Here is a 15,751-nt window from a genome sequence, read left to right on the forward strand (position 1 = left end):
ACACTTTTTTAAAAAAATAAAACAAATGTAATTGTATCCACCTAAAACCCTTTTACATAAACTGCTACTTTATGAAAAAATACACAAAAGGAAGAAATTTTAAAGATTTTAAAGTTGTGTTTTTTTATTGTAAGTCTACCAAATTGTATGATATGAATAAAATGATAAATAAATATTAACACACTGCCCCACACTATGACAGTCATTTCTCCCCTTAGTACAACACTGGATTGGCATCTCCCACTTAGTAAATTCTACTGTGGTAGATGAGATTCCAATAATCACAGCAGGTTTTAATGCATTTATGACATCTGTAGGATTTTGCCCATCTGTGGTTTTTAAGCTGATGCCATGACATTTAGACCCTTTGGCCTGTGAAATCTCCTATGCCGTTTCAGCCGGGAATTACTTGAAAATTGTTTTCCACATATTCCACATTTGTTTCTCTTTGTGTGGCTTTGCAGGTGGTGGATTAAACTCTCTGTAGACTCCAGATGTTTTCCACAGATTCCGCAAATAGAGATTTTGTCCACTGTGTGTGTTTGCGCGTGTGTCCTCAGTGTGTACATGTAATGGAAAATCTTTCCACACGCTTTACAACAATGAGGACCTGTGGGATTCTGACTGGCAGAAAACTGGGTAGATCTCTTTAAACTTAAACTCATGGGGGGTAAAGCTCTTTGCACATGCTTTTTCTTCTTTGAACTGAATACCTTTGCACTGCCTCCGGAGGTGTGCTTAGAGTCCCCAGCTGGCTGCCATATTTCGCCAACTCCACTATCAGGCTGAGTTTCCAGACGTCGATTTGAATAATTTGGAGGAGGACGCCCCTTGCTGCTTTGCACACGGTTAATTTCACCAATATCCTGGATAAAACTGTCCATACACGAGATGCTAAAAGCAGAGCTTTGAGCATGATCTGCCCCCGAACTTTGTTCTCCCACTTGACTGTTACCTTTTTGTATCAGCTCACCTTTGATCCGTTGTTGCTCTGGATGACTCACTGAAGATCAAGGTAAAAAGAAAATACTCAGTTATTTGCAACACCAGCTTTTACATGGGTTGCTAACTAATTGCAGTGAAGGTGAAGTTCAGTTTACCATGCTCTTCTGCCAGATCTTGGCTCCACATTTCCTCTCCCTCTTCTTCTTTGACTTGAAGCACCTGTGAGGCCTCTTGGTCCTCCTGGTCCAGACTACCAAGCTCCTGCTGACACCAGGGTTCAGGACTCAGGGGGACCTCCTCCTCAAAGACAGAGACAGATGGATGATCGATGTCTGGGAGGGAAGAACGAAGCAATGTATTTTTTATATTCACAGACTGTGTTTCTTGTAGTTAATACTATGTCAAAGCAATAATTTGATCTTAGTAATTGCTTTTGTTTTTATAGATTTTCACTGTAAAATACACATTTTATTTTTAAATAAAGGAGTAGAATGGTTTAAACTGATTTTATGCTTCCACACATCCAAAAAATGCGGGTAATGTGAACAATCAAGGCACACGGGACATGTAGTTAACTAACCTGTATCTTGACTTTGCTGCAGTATTGCATAACCTGTAAAGTAAAAAGACACAAATACCATCAATTAGTCAATGGAAATAATATTAGTGGTGGCAATTACACAGCAGTTACTTAAAGCAGAACTACAAACATGCATTTACAACAAAACAAAAATGATGGTAAAACAACACAAAAGTCATGAGAATGCCAAGAAATTGTACATACCATGTTGTTTCGATATGTGCCCCTCAAAGTTACATTTCCGATAAATTATCTTTTTGCAATATGGGCAGTGCCAGTGACTTCTTCCCTGGATTCTGTCTTTGCACATACACGGTACCACAAATTTTTCTGAAAAGAGAAAAGATAGCCACCTAAATACAAGCAAACACCTTACATGGCTTTAGACACACAACACTGTTTTAGAACATTTCCATGTAATGAAAATCAGTCAGCATACTTTAATCTTGATTAACTAAGGTAATTTATCATAATACACGTATGTCCCTTTTATTTTTGAAATGTTTGGTTTTGAAAAGTTTCCAGAGTAATGTGGCTACACCATCTGAGATTTAAGAGGGAAAAGTATGGTATTAATGCCTTTTTTTTCCAGAAAAAAATCAAACCCAGAACATAAACAGCAATTAAACACATCAACCTGAAAAACATGGACTGAAACCAGTGACCTAGAAAGAAAAGACATTTGTCAATCTAAAAAGCTATAGTATGTTTTGGATATCGTCTGAAAGTGATATTAAGTATACATATTTTTGGGTTAAACATGCATCAGCATGGTCCTTTAAGTTGTCCTGCTTTTTTAAGCCAGCCACTGCATCCAACAGGATGCAATAAAACGCTGCCCTCATGTTCAAATATTATTTATAAAGTCCCCACAGTGAAACTAAACAAGACAAAAGTGAAAACAAGCCTCTCTGGTAAACAATTTTAATCCATTATTGTGTGCTTAGAGGCTCAGATCAATGTTTTGATTTTGATGCTAATAAAACTTACCAGTGCCATTCTCAGTAAAATGAACCGCAAACAAATAATGCCTTCTCATCAAATGTGTCTCAGAGGCCTGGATTCTCTTGAGGCAGTAGGGACAGTTGTCATTGGCTGCAAACTTTAAGAAGTCGGTGCGTGAGGTGAAGACACACTGCAAATCTGGAAAACAAATTTATTTAGTGAAGATGAAGTCAACAGTATCATGCTTTTATAATGAAATGGCTGACTTAGCACATCCCTCTAGAGTGATTAATGGTGGTTACTGCTGTCCATGTTGGAGGAGGCAATTTCACAATCATCCTGTGTTAAATCTTAGATGCAAGTCTTACCACTGGAATGGCAGGAAGTTTCTCTGGCTTTGCATGTAGAACCTGAATCTGATGCACCTGTGCTGGCAGCAGCAGAAGTATTTTTGATGGCATGACCTGCTGCAGATAAAAGAGCAGAACAAAAGAGGTTTGAACTTGGCATCATTCCAAATTAAAGCATGTTTTCCTCCTGATGAGCAAAACCATTGTGCAGCAGAAAACAGAGGAACATCAGCCACTATTGGCATTATCAACGTTGGTGCTGACACCGGTGAACTAGTGATAGTGACCATGATACAAAGACATGGACATGGTCTTGGCTTGTCAACTGGCTACTGAATGCGGCTGGCAGCTGCCACCCCTCTGTGACACACTGCTGTGGGTGACATGCCAATATGCCATGCCAGCAGCTGCCAGAGTTGAAAGCACTGCTTTGAACATGGTAACTATTGTCCTTTCTGACACGGGGAAAACATGCACTCAACGTATCCAGTGTTACTTATAATGAATGGTATAGCACATTTTTGCCTGGATACTAAAAATGTTAAAAGTAATTTTGGACTTGTCATAGTGGAAGCCCAGGTGTTACTAATAACCCAGGAAGCCATGACAGTGTGACACAATACCAGGACCTTGAAACTAAAGCAGCTAAATGGAATATTACTACTGTGAAATGTCAAAATGTCTTCTGTGAAAAAGGCCCACTGAAAGGTGAGACATCATATATATTTCTACATTTTCAGGGTTCTACGTTGTCTTTTCAATGACATTTACCCATTTAATAGAGTGACTAAGCTAACTGAAGTAAGTAGCTTGACAAACATTGGTGATTAGTTGAGGCATCGGGTGAGACACGAACTGTCCACAGCTGGGCCTTCTAAAAACTGCACTCTGCTTTTCCTTCATCACACTACAGGTAATGAACTCACAATTTGTATGTGACCATACATTTTAAATGGCATCAAAGGGGTGCCGAGGTGAAATCAAAAAGAGAGGGAGAGACTTCATTTGTTATTCAGCGCCAAAACTGAGTTGTGATTCAAGGGTTTTGTTTTTTTTTTGGTATGCTGCAGTTGAGTCAGTGGCACATTCCCATATTCCCATTCACACAGTAAAACCACTTCTGTCTGTAGATATGCAGTTCTTGTTCTACTGTCATTTGACACTTGAAAGCAGCTGCCATGGTTACAATTACCTCATTGTTTTACCTAGACCAAGACTAGCAACAGTCACTGTCTTGCTGGTCTACTATGAATACCAACTACGTTATGAATACCAAAACAATGGCATTGCCTTGATGTATTTTATGGGTACTGGATTTATTTTACGATATTAGCAGCTGTTACAGTAACCTAACAAGATCCAGTATAATCACCAACAAATACCACCTGTGCTGTTTGCTTCTCCTATACAAAGTTGTGAATTAGCTAGCTAACACATATCCACTGATGTAGACTAAATGTACACTAGCATAACATTATAACTTAGAATTGTAGTGGGTTTTTTTTTCTTTAAAGCTTCCAACACTTCACCAGTTATAGCTAGTTAGCTAACGTTAAACCAGAAAGCGGACTAAACATAAGAGGTGGTAGAGTTTTGATGCGGACGGACCAACCTCCTGCCTGCGGTAACTTGGATTTGAGGATAATGTCCAGCAGAGAGCGGTGACGGTCGTTTTCGTCCTTCAAACGGGAAGCCTGCTCCTCGTAATCCGTTATTGTTTTTTCAATAGCGCCTAATATTTCTGAAGCAGCAGCTTGCAGCCGCTCGGAGACAAACACTTTAAGCTCTTCGATTTGGCTCATCTTTCCACCATTAACACACTCCACCTTCAGCCGGAACGGTGTACATGGGGGGACAAGTGGAAGTGAGTCAGTCGGAATAAAAATGAAGTTTCCGTTTGTTGCTTTCAAAGTAAAAGCTCTGTGATGCGTTTAGTTTTTATCATGGCGATGTGCTAAAGTCAGGTTAAGACCGCATTTTAGACATCAGAGTACGTGAAAAACATTTCACTCACGAATACATGTTTTTTTTTAATTATTATTTAAAAGTGCAATTTTCGGCTTTACAAGAAAATATCATAAATTGATTTAAAGTTCACCCTTAGTTGGCTGTATGAAGGGAAAAAAAATCCATATTAAGCATCTTCACCTGATTTACTGCATCCCTGCATCTCTGGATTTAATAAAATAATGTGGATCTCGCTGCAGGAAATCGGTTATAAATATACTGTGATAAGAAATAACATTAATGCTTAATTGTGATAATCAAACAGTAACATTCATGCAAACAGAATGAATAAGAGAAACAATCTCATGGGCAGATAAGGGATCAATTAAATTGTCTATTGAGAGTAATTCTAAAACTGGCCAGTTTCTATTTTTTGGTTTGTTTGTTGTTTTTTTTTTTGTTTGTTTTTTCACAAAGCGGCAAAGTATTGTTAGAGTCAATGTGTATCAAAGTAATGTACCAAAGTGATGAAAACACTGTCACTGTGTACTTAAACAACACGTCCTCGGTCTGTTTTGGCGTGTTCCTGTGTTCCTGAGGGGACCTGAGAGTACATCCTTCTGCACGATGCGTAGGAGGGGTCGCAGGTATATCCATACTGACAGCAATGCAGACCATCTTTGCAACACTGGCCCTGAAATCAGTGCAAGTCTTGGTGTTAGAACAAGATACTGACCAGTAAATGACTGCATTAAACAGTGATAAGCCTGTACATTTCAGGACACACTGAAACTTCACTAGTATCAGACAGACACAGCATTAAAAGAAGACTGAAGATGAAGTTTTTTTTTATGTTTTTGTGCTTTAAAGCCTCTGTATTCCCATTTCCCTGAGCACTTTCACCAAACCATTAACCATCAGATCACTGTGCAATGGTTTCATGCCGTCTTTAATATTTGATAACCTACCTCAGGTCAAAACTAAAAAAATTTTAACAGTTGCGCAAATGCACAATCCATACCAGTGGGTAGGGACAGCAGTTCCACTGGCCTTTGGGTCCCTTGCAGCAACTTGTCCCTGGTGAGCAGTAAAACTCCGAATCACAGCGAATGACTCCAGCCTTGGGGGTGCCAGCACTGGCCTCTGCTAGAGCTGTCATAGGTATCTGAAATGTATATACAACTATCATACTCTATGGTCTAAATAAATAAATAGTGGAAATATGTTTCTTTGGCTATATAAAAGCATTGATAAGAGATAACAAAAACGACAATTAAAACAACGCCATAGCTGAGAATCTAATCGAGCAAATAGGTTTTCAGGATCTTTAAAACTTTCTCTCAATGGATGAACATTCAGAGAAATAATCCCAGGATACGCTACATATAGAAAGGTACATATAGTCTGATGTGTCCTACCTCCTGAAAGCTGGCTTTGTCTTTCGAAGGTGAAATAAGAGAGGCAGGGACTGATGACAGAGCTTGTTTGGGGTTGAAAGGGTATCTCAGGCCTCCCCTCACGCAGTACGTATATGTGAGGTCACAGTCATAGCCATATGGACAACAGTGGAAGCCATCCAGACAGCACCTGCCCTACAAGCCACACATTTTATACAATAATCAATACAAAATAAAAAAGACACTCCTCAAACAGACAGTGTAAGTAGATCAACTTACAGGAGAGTATGGGCAACAGAACCAGGCTCCTTTTGGGTGTCTGCAGCAGGTAGTGCCAGTTGGACAAGTGTAATAGTAGTCACAGTGAACAATTGAACTCTTTTTTTGGTCTGGGACATGATTGTTTTTGAGCTCCTGAAAGGGAGATAGAGATAAAATAGAAGGGCTTGGTTCCTCTGCACCCTCCTTCTTCACCATGGGTGTTTTTATCCACAGCTGGTCTTCTTTCTCACACATCTGGGTGATCAGGTTACAACGAAAACCTGAAGGGCAGCAGTGGGCCAGGTCAGTGCAGCACACAGCCTGGAGACACATGAGAATACAGACAGGCAGAGAATTAGTAAGAATTATTGGCACCAGTTTTCCAGAACAAAATGTCAGTATTAACAACGACACGTGAAGTTACTTAATTAAACTTAGATTCATCTGACTTACATTTGGATATGGACAGCAGCTATATCCATGCTTAGTCAAACAGCAGGTGGCGTAATCAGAGCAGACACTCCCATCAGGACATGTGATGGAGCAGGACGCAAAGCCCCACACACACACCCCCATAAACAGCCACAGAGTGCTCCTGAGCATCTGCAGAACAAAAGATTTATTTGATTCAGTTAAATGTGATGTGTTATGTGCAATTTCACAAGAAAAAAAAATCTCCTTGAAAACTGTGGATTCTATTCAGTTCTTCAGTCAGATTATGTGACTTAAGTGTAAATTATTGCCTTAAACTTTGTTCACCTGTGGTGCTTGTAACTTTCAGTTTCATTTAAGCTTGAACTAAAAGCTTCCTGTTTCCTAGAACTGCCTCACTGAACAGTAATAAGCAGTAAGTATAAGGCACAAGTGGCACTTATATCAGGAAAGAACTTGCAGATTGATTTTAATTTGGTTTATATTATTTGATTTCTTACCTTCAGCCAGTGAAGTGATTCAACAGCTTCCTGTCATGCGACTCACTCTTTCCCTGAGCTGAACAACAGACACACTGCTCTTTATATGGCAGGTTAGACCCTCCCACTGAATAAAATCTGGAAGTTAAACTTGAACATACCACGCCCAGCGTCGTGTGACTGTCAGAACAGGACAGTCTAGCTTTCTGAAGCTAGTTAAAGAAGGATTTAAGTAATCATTTTATCTGGCTGCACACACCCCCACCACAAGCATTCATGTCAAAGATTAAACATGAAAACATTTACAAGCTCATGTTAACCTTTGGTATCATTGCACTGTTGGAATCACAAGACCAGCCTGTAAAGCCTCATTCAAAAAGATTGATGATACTAGGAGTGGAATTTTATTTTGAAAGTTGGCTGAATGTTTCCAAACTTTGTTTTAAAATGACTTAAATCCATAATGGTACAGGTAAGATGGAAACAATAGACTTCATAACTTTATAAGTAGTTAATTTACATTAAAATCATTTACGTAGTGTATTATATATATTTTAAATTTCTTAAGTTTCAAACACAAATTTAAGTTGCAAAACATTTAAGATGTTTAAGTATTGTTTTTCCACCACCAAAGAGCTATAATTAACTTAAGTATTTTTGACTAACATACAGTACTTGGTTAGTCAAAAACAGTACTGGTTGATGTCCTTTAAACAATGCAACTGGGTCTATGAACCTCTCCTAGGTTTAAAATAATGTGCCTTTCACATTATTTGTGTTTAGTCTCATGACTTAATTTTAGTGTGATATGCTGCAACCTAAATTTCGATAGTACAGTGTGAAAACAAAACGGAGTAGCCAGGTGAGGTTTACAGCACACCTGCTGTGTTCGTTACAGTACTGTTATCCTCAGTTTACATTTTAAGAAAACAAGACAATGATAGTTTTGTCACGGTTTGATATAAAATCAGGGCAAAGTAGCAGTAAAAACAGATAAGAGTGGATAAGGGGAGTTGGACCACATAAATGTGTGATTTGTACACACACACACACCAAAACACAAGGTCTCACTATAGCAAGTAACAGCAATAAAGGCTAAAACAATACTTTATTCATGAATTCCCATTGTTTATACATTTACACTGCAGTGTAACAATTAATCTAACTTAACAAGTATCCCTTGTATAAATGTTGACTGTGCAGCTCACATTTCTTATCACAAGTCCAACTTCAATATGAGGCTGGCGAGACATCAGGTGGTCAGGTTTACATGCATGACACAGGCACTAGCATATCAGCCTCATCTAGCAACTAGAAATGCAAGATGGCAGGTATGAAGCAGAGGGAGTAACTCCTAAAGGGCCAGCATACTGAAGGCGAGAGCGAGTGCCGGTCACACAGAAATCTTCGAGATTGGGGGGCAAAAAAAGAAAGATGTGGAATTCACTGTCCTGTCGTTGACTGTAACTCAAAGAACAATCGTCTACAAAAAGCATGGTGAAAAAAAGACAACAAAAGATATGTATCGGTAGTTGCCACTCAGAGGGATGGGTGCCTCCCTCATTTTCACCCCAGCATTACAAGTCTGTAGGTCTCCTTGATCAGGTGCGATGACCGAAGCTGGATGGGAGAAGTTTTTGGTGGTCAAAGGCAAAAAAACCAACAAAAAAACACTACCAGTGAACTGTCAGGAGGCCCGAGAGAACCGTAAAGCTACGGTTGTTAGTCGAGCTCTGAGTCTGACTGAGATGCTGCCTTCTTTTTCTTTTTTCTGCCGTGTTTCTTGTGCTTCTTTTTCCTCTTCTTCTTGGATTTGTCCTGAGAACGCAAAACAGTTTACATTTAGCAAGTGATGTGTCTTTTCTTTAGCACAAATCGTTCATATGGGTTTATTATTGGGTCTAACTATACACTTGCGTTTTTGTATTAGTGAATTTCAGGCAGAGTAGACACATAAATACATATTGCTGCATATTGCAGGGCAGGAAATGCTATTTCTGCACTGTAACTGTGTAAAAGGGACTTAAGTGAATTGCTCACTGTGATTTTCTCCTTTTCTTCGCTACTTCTCTTTTTCTTCTTGGCTTCAGCCTAAGGGTGGGAAAAGTTGAAATGAGAACACGGAAATAGGGAAGTATTGGGTTAAACCCACATTTAAAAACAGCCGTTTAATTTAACATTATTTCTCAACAATGGCATTTCTACAAGCGTCTGCAAGAGCAGAGACCGTTAGGTTTTCAACAGATTTCTACACCAAACTCATATGGTAATCTGTTTCTGGACCAAACGGTTTTCTTCCAAACTGTTGAGCAAAACTGGTTAGCATGCCCAGTGTATGGTAAGTTGTTCTGGCAAACTTTCTGCTTTCAAAAACATCAGCAATCTGTTTTTCCAAAAAATGCTGATGAGACAAAATGATATTACAAAAAAAATCTTCATAACATTCTTGAAAAAAAAGACGTTAAAACTGAATCAAAAATCTCCATTTTGTTGAAAAAAGATGCAATGTCCTCGTACTGACACGTAGAAGTCAGGCTGAAACGCAGTGTTTTTGTGTTATCACTAGCTATATTTACATTATACATTTTCAGTGCTTGGCTAACGTGAGGTGATGGCAGATAAAATGCATGATGGGCTTGGGAGGGAAAAACTGATTTGACATTGATGACATTTGGGGGTCATTTCAAGCAACTCCCCCTGAAGAGCCACAGAACTTCTGGACAAGCGAGAGAGCGAGTAAGAGTATGGTGAGAAATAAAACTGAAACTGCACTTTGGTAATGGCATAATGTAGCTGAGTGCAAGTCAATGTTGGTGTATAGAAATACAATTGTGACAGCTGTCTCGTGTAACACTGACAACCAGAGGTCAATCTGTGACCGCGGTCTCATAATAACCGGGAAGATCAAGTATGGTTATGTTTACCATAGAAATGCTTGACTGGGTTTTTCTTTAAGACCAAAACAATTAAAATATCAAGTGTGCTGTTGAGCAAATCTAAGCTAAGAAATGTCTAATGTTCTCTTTGACTACATATTTGAAGAAGGACACTGCTGACTAAAATTCTGTGGTAATTAAGCTAACCCGCACCCCTAACACCCCCAAATTTGAATTTAAAGGGGAACAAAGACGTAAAAGAGGAACCAAGAAGGAGATAGCAGATGATGGTATAATTAGTGACTTCCTATTTGTGGAGGGGATTTTGTATTAACTGATTTATTCATTACAAGTGGAGCATCTGGAGTATTTGTAATAAACAAACATTTACAGAGGCAGGCAGAGAAACTTAACTTTCCTGTCCAGTGTTTTAATCAAAAACTGTCCCATCAGCTACGTCTATTTCACCTTCAACAACCACATATGAATAACACTTACTACATCTTCCCCGTCAGAGTCCACAGAGGACTCCAAAGAGGAGTCTTTACAACTTCGCTCAACCTTCCTTTTCCGTCTGCGGCTCTTGTCATCCTGAGTGGACACAAGATTTGCAACAAGAAATGCAATAACTAATATCTGAAAGGTCAAAGGCCATCAAATTTATTATCATCAAACAGTGAGATACTAAATAAGTGAAAATTACCTTTTCTTTGTCCCCTTCTTCCTTGATTCTTTTCTTTTTCTTCTTGGGGAAAAAACATTTAGATTATACACTGGATTTGAAAAGCACTTAAGTCTTTGAATTACAGTTGCTTAACTGCACATTTTTACTACCACAACCTCTTTCTACTCAAGTGCACACAAACAAGGGAAGCCAACCATGCTGGTAAAAGAAAGAAAAACCTTGCTTTCAGAATCTGATTCTTCCTCTGAGCTGTCTGATGCTCTCCTGGCTGACAACTTCTTTCTCTTCCGTTTTTTCTTAACGCTCTTCTTCTCATCCTGTACACAAAAATAGAGGTGGAATCAAACACTGCTGTGCTGCATCACATGTAAGGCAATCTTGTGAAGCTGCAAGAAGAACAGATCTGCCTTCTTAAATTGATCACTTGGAGCTGTATAAAGTCTGAATTATTTCTAATCTGTTGTTAAATATCAACCCGTTTGCTCCAGATATGCCAGCTATCACCAACACCTCACTGCTCTTCATTAAAACATTGGAACAGCAGAGCGGCCAAAAGTTTAATTCAATCAATCAGTGCTGTGCACCATCGAACCAGAGCAACTTTGGGTCTTTGCCTCTAAATCTAAGCTGTTCAGCTGTGGGCTTAAAACTGTATAAGGTTCAGTACTGTGATCATGCTGGGGATGAAAAAGAGGCTCCACACGTTCCATCTAAACCTTTTTTTATGCAAAAGTTGGACATACCTTTCTCCATAGGTATTACACAGAATACTTAAGGACTCAATACAATCCAATTTAAATGTTTGAAAATGTACAATTTGAAAAATTCAGACTGGAATTAAAGGCAAAACTTGATCAGGACATCCCCACAATTTAGATCACAGTCTCTCTGGTTTGGGGTGAAGTGTGCGGGGGTCATAAAATGTTTTTTCCTTTCTTAAATGATTTTCAAAATTAACTTCACGATCACACCCTAAATTTCGCTAAGACTTACCTCGTCTTCAGACTCTGAGGAGGAGCTGCTGGAGGAATCAGAACTCGATGAAGAGGAGGAAGATGAAGAATGCTTGACCAAAACACAATGAAAGCAGGGTTCATTAGACTTGAGGTTATTTGCTTGTTTGAAACTGGATCATGGTATTTACAGGACTCAATGAGAGACCATCTCAGAGAGCAAGCTATGTGTGTGCGTGTGTGTGTGTGTGTGTGTGAGTGCGTTTGTGTGGCAGTACTGTGGTACACAGCTGGCCATCAAAATACTAGAGGTCTCTCCTCACCCTGCTGAACTTCTTCTTCTCTTTCTTCTTTTTCTAAACACAAATAAAAAACCAAAGTGAGTAAAGATGAGTTTGAAGAGTTGAGGCCATTCAAATGTCTGATAAAGATATACCATACCTCCTTTTTCTCTTTCTTCTCTTCTTTTTCCTTGTCTGTTGTCTTTTTGTCTTTCTCTTTGTCCTTGTCACTTCCACCTAACAACTTCTCTCGGTTTTTTGCCAGTTCTTTCTTCCATCTCTGAAAAAAAAAAAAGTAAATTTAAAAAAGTATGAATCTATTATTTTGCCAATTATTCCCCATACGCAGCTACACCTTTACCCAAGTATGAAGAACAGTTTTTTTAGGGAAGTTAAAGGAGCATCGTACGTGTAAACTTTAGACATTCATTGTTGAGACTGAAAATAATGAGAGGAAAGACGGTGATCATTCATAGATCAGTACGTCACATTTATGTGATACAAACATACCTCGTTCATCTTATCCTCAAAGTCAGCCAGGGCTCGAGAGCCCTTCTTCTTCTTTTCTAACTGCTCCTTTAGCTCTTCCCTAAAGAAAAGACAATCAATCAGTTGTAATAGAGGTTATTATGCAAAATATGTCAGCAGAGGTTTGGGAGGATTGTGTCTAACCAACCCGAAAGAAGATCTTCATTTCAATATTTCACTGGCTGCTGCTTTGGCTTTCAACTCTCCTCCTATGTGATGTTTAAATCTGATCCATCACGTTCTCAGCAAAACAAATTTCAGTCATATTAAACATGACTCTATAATTCTATTCATTGCAAGTATTCAAGAGATTTGGGTTTGTTGATTTCAATGAATGAAAATTATTCTATTTTCCAAATTGTTTCTGTTATAATAGACTACAAATCATTAAAGCCCTTTATCTAATACTTTGGTACCAGACATGGTACTTTATGTCCCCTTTACTTCTTAATATTGCACTGAAACATTTTGGTCTTCACATAATGCACAGGAAACTTTTCTACTGACAGAGGCGTGTGAACTAATAATAATGAACTAAATGTGCCCCCTTGTGGCTAATGCTGTAGTTAATGTCATTGAGGATATCCTAGTTATCAGAACTATATCAGATATGACATTTTACAAGATTTGAAGCACCCATTGCAGTGGGGAGAAGGTCAGCAAGGAAAAGCCCAGCAAACTGTGCAAATGTATCCATATAATTTCAAAACACTCTGTTCCTGTGACAAACAACACTTTATTTTCCTGTAAGAAAACGGAAGATCTTTATTTGCAGAAAGTAAACTTATTTATGGACAGTGCTTTTTTTAAGAGCAGATAAGTTTCATTTGAAGATCAATAGACACAGATAAACACATAGAGGGATCAGATGGTAATGTTGGCAGTTTAATCTGCATAATTTGTAACCAGTGCACTGGGGGTCTCTGCTCTCATTCTTCGTAGGCAGCGCCTCATTCTTCTTGTGAGAGCACCCAGTTCACATTTTTCTGCTATGATGCTGAATCAGAAAAAGCCAGTGTCACTCAAATTCTCTAAGTAGGAAAACTGTAAGGATGCATTAAGCACCTTGAAGTCTACTATGCTGTGTTACTACATCAGAGATCAGAAAACCTTCATATATGTGAAGCAATAAAACATTATTTCAGTCAGAAAGCTGAAAACCATTTTGTCTGTTGTAACAATCATCACATGTCCTTCTACTAATTACAGAGTTATTTTCTTGATAAGTTCCTCAGCACAGGCTCAGACTTGTAAACATACCAAATTACTTATCTTTCTGAATAAAACACACCCACAGCATTACAGAGCCCACGAATTCAACAAGTACAACCTACACCAATTAGACATGGTTAGTTTTACTTTCTCTTTAACTGTTTATTTCTTTATCTTAAATGAGATCGGGTTCTAGAAACCTGCACCTGTTCTCAACCAGTGTTTTAAAGGGTTACATCTAACTGTGATAACAGAGAGAATGGAAAAGAGGCAGGTAACAGGAGGATGCTTCTGTGAGAGAGTCGCTCGTATTTTATCTTTTGTTACCAAAGAGCAAATATTTATGTCAGTGTATGCCACTGGGAAGGTCTGGCCTTTACTCACCATGTTGGTCGAGGTCTGCTTAAATAATCCTGTATGGTTGGTCCAGAGTTCTGTACCGGGCCCCTGGCCCTTGCAGCAGCAATGGGGTTAATATAAGCCTGACACACCAAACAGAGGAAGGTATTTTACACACTTCTAAGGGAAGTTCAGACATATGTATAAATACTGGATCAAAACATCTCTAAAACAGTTTCAACAAAAACTGATCCTTGCAACAGACGGGACTTAAAGCAGGGTTGCTGTAACTAACGGTGATCCCCCTTATCTGTCTTTGTTATTAGCCTTATTACGATAACTAACATAGCGCACTGCTAACGTTGACTACAAACACTGGGCTAATATTAAAGCAAACGACAAGCTAACATTTATTTGACTTGTCACTTGCCTCTTGATATTTAGTACACTGCTAGTGTTCACGGCTGTATATAGCATCGAAAGCATCGACAAACACTGCGCTACACCAGTCAAAACATTGCCCACAATATCTGTGAGCTAAAGCTAGCATTCGCTGCCTGCGCAGCTCCAGCAGTGCAGAGTGAGCTTGAAGCTCGCATTTTAACGTTAGCTATAACATGCACCAAGAGGTTAAAACCCACACAATGGTCCATCAATCGAAAAACACTGGGCTGTGTTTCCAAAGGAGATGATGCGTGTTAGTGCGTGGCATAAATGACCACTGTCTAGGAGGCCTACCATCAGGATACACGGCATTGGTACACTTTCGCTAGCCATGGCTAGCTGCTGTACTAGCGTTGTTGTTGTTTGAGTTTAGCCTAGCTCGCTTACCAAATGTAACCGCATATCAACAGTGTATCAATTTCACGCTATTCGTGCAACATAACTCACCACTCGATTGTCTCTCTTGCCCATGTCGAATTAGCAATGAGAAGAACTATCCAGCAGAGAGAACAACCATTAGTGTTACCTTGCTAACATTGACCTAGCCACATAAGGCTGCGTTAATGGAAACTACGCTCGTCGTTCTTCTTCGGCTACTCCCGCTTCTTCTTCGTCTCCTTCTTTTAAGTTCTGCGGCAGCTAGCGTCCCAATCGTGTTACTGCCATCTTTTGGAGACAATTACAATTTTCTACGTCGTCTTCTTAAGATTCATTTGCAGCAGCCCGGTCTCTTAATTTATTGGAACTCAGTGTGTGCAGTGGACCTTTTCCGATTTATGGCTCACAAGCCAGGTTATTCATTGTGAAACAGACTGATCGTAATGATCACCTTATTGTTTAAAAAAAAAAAAAATCATTTATCATCATCATCATTGTTATTATTATTATTATGATTATGATTATTTACTTTTATGAAATTGAACCAGAAAGCTGTGTGGCAGAATGCAAGTATTATAACAAACTGTGTGGCATCTAATGTTCACTCATTCCAAAAACAAATTCACTGGAACAATTAATTGATCAATCACATTTATAAATGACAACATTCGTAAAAAGCTGCTTTTTATTCAACTGGTGCAACACAATAATAAGACACC

At 38.9% G+C, this 15,751-nt stretch overlaps 3 protein-coding genes across 5 annotated transcripts; all 3 read right to left on the bottom strand.

Moving 5' to 3' along the window:
* Window positions 1-115: 115 nt before the first annotated feature.
* On the bottom strand, window positions 116-5,045 carry LOC121192384 (zinc finger protein sens-like). 2 transcript variants are annotated; one of them, XM_041054063.1, is made up of 7 exons: window positions 4,433-5,045; window positions 2,839-2,934; window positions 2,516-2,668; window positions 1,730-1,855; window positions 1,526-1,558; window positions 1,101-1,277; window positions 116-1,003 (listed from the first exon to the last, which is right to left on the bottom strand). In XM_041054063.1, the coding sequence occupies exons 1-7, from the start codon at window positions 4,620-4,622 to the stop codon at window positions 339-341; spliced, it is 1,440 nt and encodes a 479-aa protein (XP_040909997.1). In that variant the 5' UTR covers window positions 4,623-5,045; the 3' UTR covers window positions 116-338. The 2 variants fall into 2 exon arrangements, with proteins under 2 accessions (XP_040909997.1, XP_040909995.1); XM_041054061.1 differs by having other exon boundaries at window positions 117-1,003; window positions 2,839-2,937.
* A 138-nt stretch (window positions 5,046-5,183) lies between these two features.
* On the bottom strand, window positions 5,184-7,457 carry LOC121192385 (progranulin-like). The gene is made up of 6 exons (XM_041054064.1): window positions 7,358-7,457; window positions 6,879-7,028; window positions 6,444-6,746; window positions 6,186-6,359; window positions 5,789-5,932; window positions 5,184-5,461 (listed from the first exon to the last, which is right to left on the bottom strand). Exons 2-6 carry the CDS (start codon window positions 7,026-7,028, stop codon window positions 5,318-5,320), a joined length of 915 nt encoding a protein of 304 aa, XP_040909998.1. The 5' UTR covers window positions 7,358-7,457; the 3' UTR covers window positions 5,184-5,317.
* An 830-nt stretch (window positions 7,458-8,287) lies between these two features.
* Window positions 8,288-15,255, bottom strand: fam133b (family with sequence similarity 133 member B). Of its 2 annotated transcripts, none has more exons than XM_041054126.1 (11): window positions 15,102-15,255; window positions 14,256-14,353; window positions 12,642-12,720; window positions 12,292-12,411; window positions 12,174-12,206; window positions 11,891-11,962; window positions 11,116-11,214; window positions 10,916-10,957; window positions 10,711-10,803; window positions 9,377-9,427; window positions 8,288-9,154 (listed from the first exon to the last, which is right to left on the bottom strand). In XM_041054126.1, exons 1-11 carry the CDS (start codon window positions 15,123-15,125, stop codon window positions 9,059-9,061), a joined length of 807 nt encoding a protein of 268 aa, XP_040910060.1. In that variant the 5' UTR covers window positions 15,126-15,255; the 3' UTR covers window positions 8,288-9,058. The 2 variants fall into 2 exon arrangements, with proteins under 2 accessions (XP_040910060.1, XP_040910061.1); XM_041054127.1 differs by having other exon boundaries at window positions 8,290-9,154; window positions 10,916-10,954.
* Between the last annotated feature and the right edge of the window lie 496 nt (window positions 15,256-15,751).

Source organism: Toxotes jaculatrix, chromosome 13, assembly GCF_017976425.1.
Source record: "Toxotes jaculatrix isolate fToxJac2 chromosome 13, fToxJac2.pri, whole genome shotgun sequence".
In the NCBI taxonomy this organism is placed as follows: Eukaryota; Metazoa; Chordata; class Actinopteri; family Toxotidae; genus Toxotes; species Toxotes jaculatrix.

Excerpts from the sequence above, each read along its gene's own strand:
- LOC121192384 (XM_041054061.1), bottom strand. The coding sequence starts at position 4,622 with ATGAGCCAAATCGAAGAGCTTAAAGTGTTTGTCTCCGAGCGGCTGCAA. Across the intron at positions 1,856-2,515 it reads TTTTACTGAGAATGGCACTG|AAAAATTTGTGGTACCGTGT; the intron begins GTAAGTTTTATT and ends TTCTCTTTTCAG. Across the intron at positions 1,559-1,729 it reads GCACATATCGAAACAACATG|GTTATGCAATACTGCAGCAA; the intron begins GTATGTACAATT and ends TTTACTTTACAG.
- LOC121192385 (XM_041054064.1), bottom strand. The coding sequence starts at position 7,028 with ATGCTCAGGAGCACTCTGTGGCTGTTTATGGGGGTGTGTGTGTGGGGC. Across the intron at positions 5,933-6,185 it reads ACAAAGCCAGCTTTCAGGAG|ATACCTATGACAGCTCTAGC; the intron begins GTAGGACACATC and ends TATACATTTCAG. Across the intron at positions 5,462-5,788 it reads ACTGCTGTCCCTACCCACTG|GGCCAGTGTTGCAAAGATGG; the intron begins GTATGGATTGTG and ends CACTGATTTCAG.
- fam133b (XM_041054126.1), bottom strand. The coding sequence starts at position 15,125 with ATGGGCAAGAGAGACAATCGAGTG. Across the intron at positions 12,412-12,641 it reads TTGAGGATAAGATGAACGAG|AGATGGAAGAAAGAACTGGC; the intron begins GTATGTTTGTAT and ends TTTTTTTTTCAG. Across the intron at positions 9,155-9,376 it reads AAGAAAAGGAGAAAATCACA|GACAAATCCAAGAAGAAGAG; the intron begins GTGAGCAATTCA and ends TTGCGTTCTCAG.